Source organism: Penaeus monodon, chromosome 22, assembly GCF_015228065.2.
Source record: "Penaeus monodon isolate SGIC_2016 chromosome 22, NSTDA_Pmon_1, whole genome shotgun sequence".
Lineage (NCBI taxonomy): Eukaryota > Metazoa > Arthropoda > Malacostraca > Decapoda > Penaeidae > Penaeus > Penaeus monodon.
This window is the reverse complement of record NC_051407.1, coordinates 6848126-6849329: the sequence shown is the minus strand read 5'-3', so window position 1 is coordinate 6849329 and position 1204 is coordinate 6848126. Positions and strand designations below refer to the sequence as shown.

The following is a 1204-nucleotide window of genomic DNA, read 5'->3' as shown; positions in this document are numbered from 1 at the left end:
AGCTCACATATACAGTACAATATAGGTTAAGTATCGTTTTTTTTTCTCTTATATTTATTATATTAATATAAACAACAAAACAAAAAAATACCATTAATGATTATGCATCTAGATAAAATGTTAACTAGAAGTATGATGAAAATGTGCAAACGGTAAACATTATGGTGTAGTGTAAAGATTTGATGGAGTGGAAACAACGCTGGAGCCTCCACCGAAACCACCTCCTGAGACGAATCCACCGCCAATTCCACCAGAGAAGAAGTCTCCACTATCGCCACCGCTTACGAAACCTCCGCCAACAACGCCACCACCGAATCCATCACCAATACCGCCTCCAAAACCACCGCCGACACCTCCACCGACTCCGAAACCACCGCCGCCACCGCCACCAATCACTTGACCACCTCCCTGGGAAGCTGCATTCAAGGCACTCTGGAGATCAACACCGCTGGGAAGTACTGGGTTCTCGCCGTCAGCATAGTTCACGAAGTAAACTTCAGGACTAGTTGCTGGCGGTGCTGGCACTTCAATCACTTCCTGTCCTTGTTGTGTCTGTTTGTTCAGGACATACAGGACGTGTTTCTGCTGTGGTGGAGGTATGACGATGGGATCTGGTCCTTGTCCTCCTTCAGGAGTTCGGATGAACACAATATTTGTGTCTATGGTTGGCTCAGGGATGTAAGGAGGAGGACCGTGGGAAATCGGTGGTGCTGGTGGCGCGTCATATAAGTACACTTTACGGTTGACACGTGGAGTGACACATCTGCCGTCGACATGCAGCACCTGTCCGGGGCCGCATCCTCCTGAGCCAAATCCTGGACCCGGACCTCCAATTCCAAAACTTGGTCCTGAGGGCGTACCCAGACTGTAGCCCTGAGGTGCGGCTAACGACGTCGCCACGAGTGTTGAGATTAAGGCCTGCAAAATGACAAAGTAATGTGACATATTGCTGAATAATCATCTCAGCATTCCACTGATTCAGTTCATTCAATCTAATTTATTTTCCACGTAGTATTTCTATACGAACACACCGACACAACAGAGACCTGACTTACCAGGAGCTTCATGTCGGAAGTAATGCTTTCCCGAGCCAGGCGCCGCCTTTTATATACAATTCCTCTCGCTCCACCATTCTCCTGCTCTCCTCCTCATCACCATCAAAGGTCGCCCCAGCTCCTACCCCGCCCGGCTCGATGGTTCCTGT

General features: G+C 48.7%; 1 protein-coding gene across 1 annotated transcript; it reads right to left on the bottom strand.

Annotated features, from left to right (window-relative positions):
• Nucleotides 1-75: 75 nt before the first annotated feature.
• Nucleotides 76-1067, bottom strand: LOC119586858 (ATP-dependent RNA helicase A-like). The gene is made up of 2 exons (XM_037935590.1): nucleotides 1056-1067; nucleotides 76-918 (listed from the first exon to the last, which is right to left on the bottom strand). The coding sequence occupies exons 1-2, from the start codon at nucleotides 1065-1067 to the stop codon at nucleotides 160-162; spliced, it is 771 nt and encodes a 256-aa protein (XP_037791518.1). The 3' UTR covers nucleotides 76-159.
• Nucleotides 1068-1204: the final 137 nt, after the last annotated feature.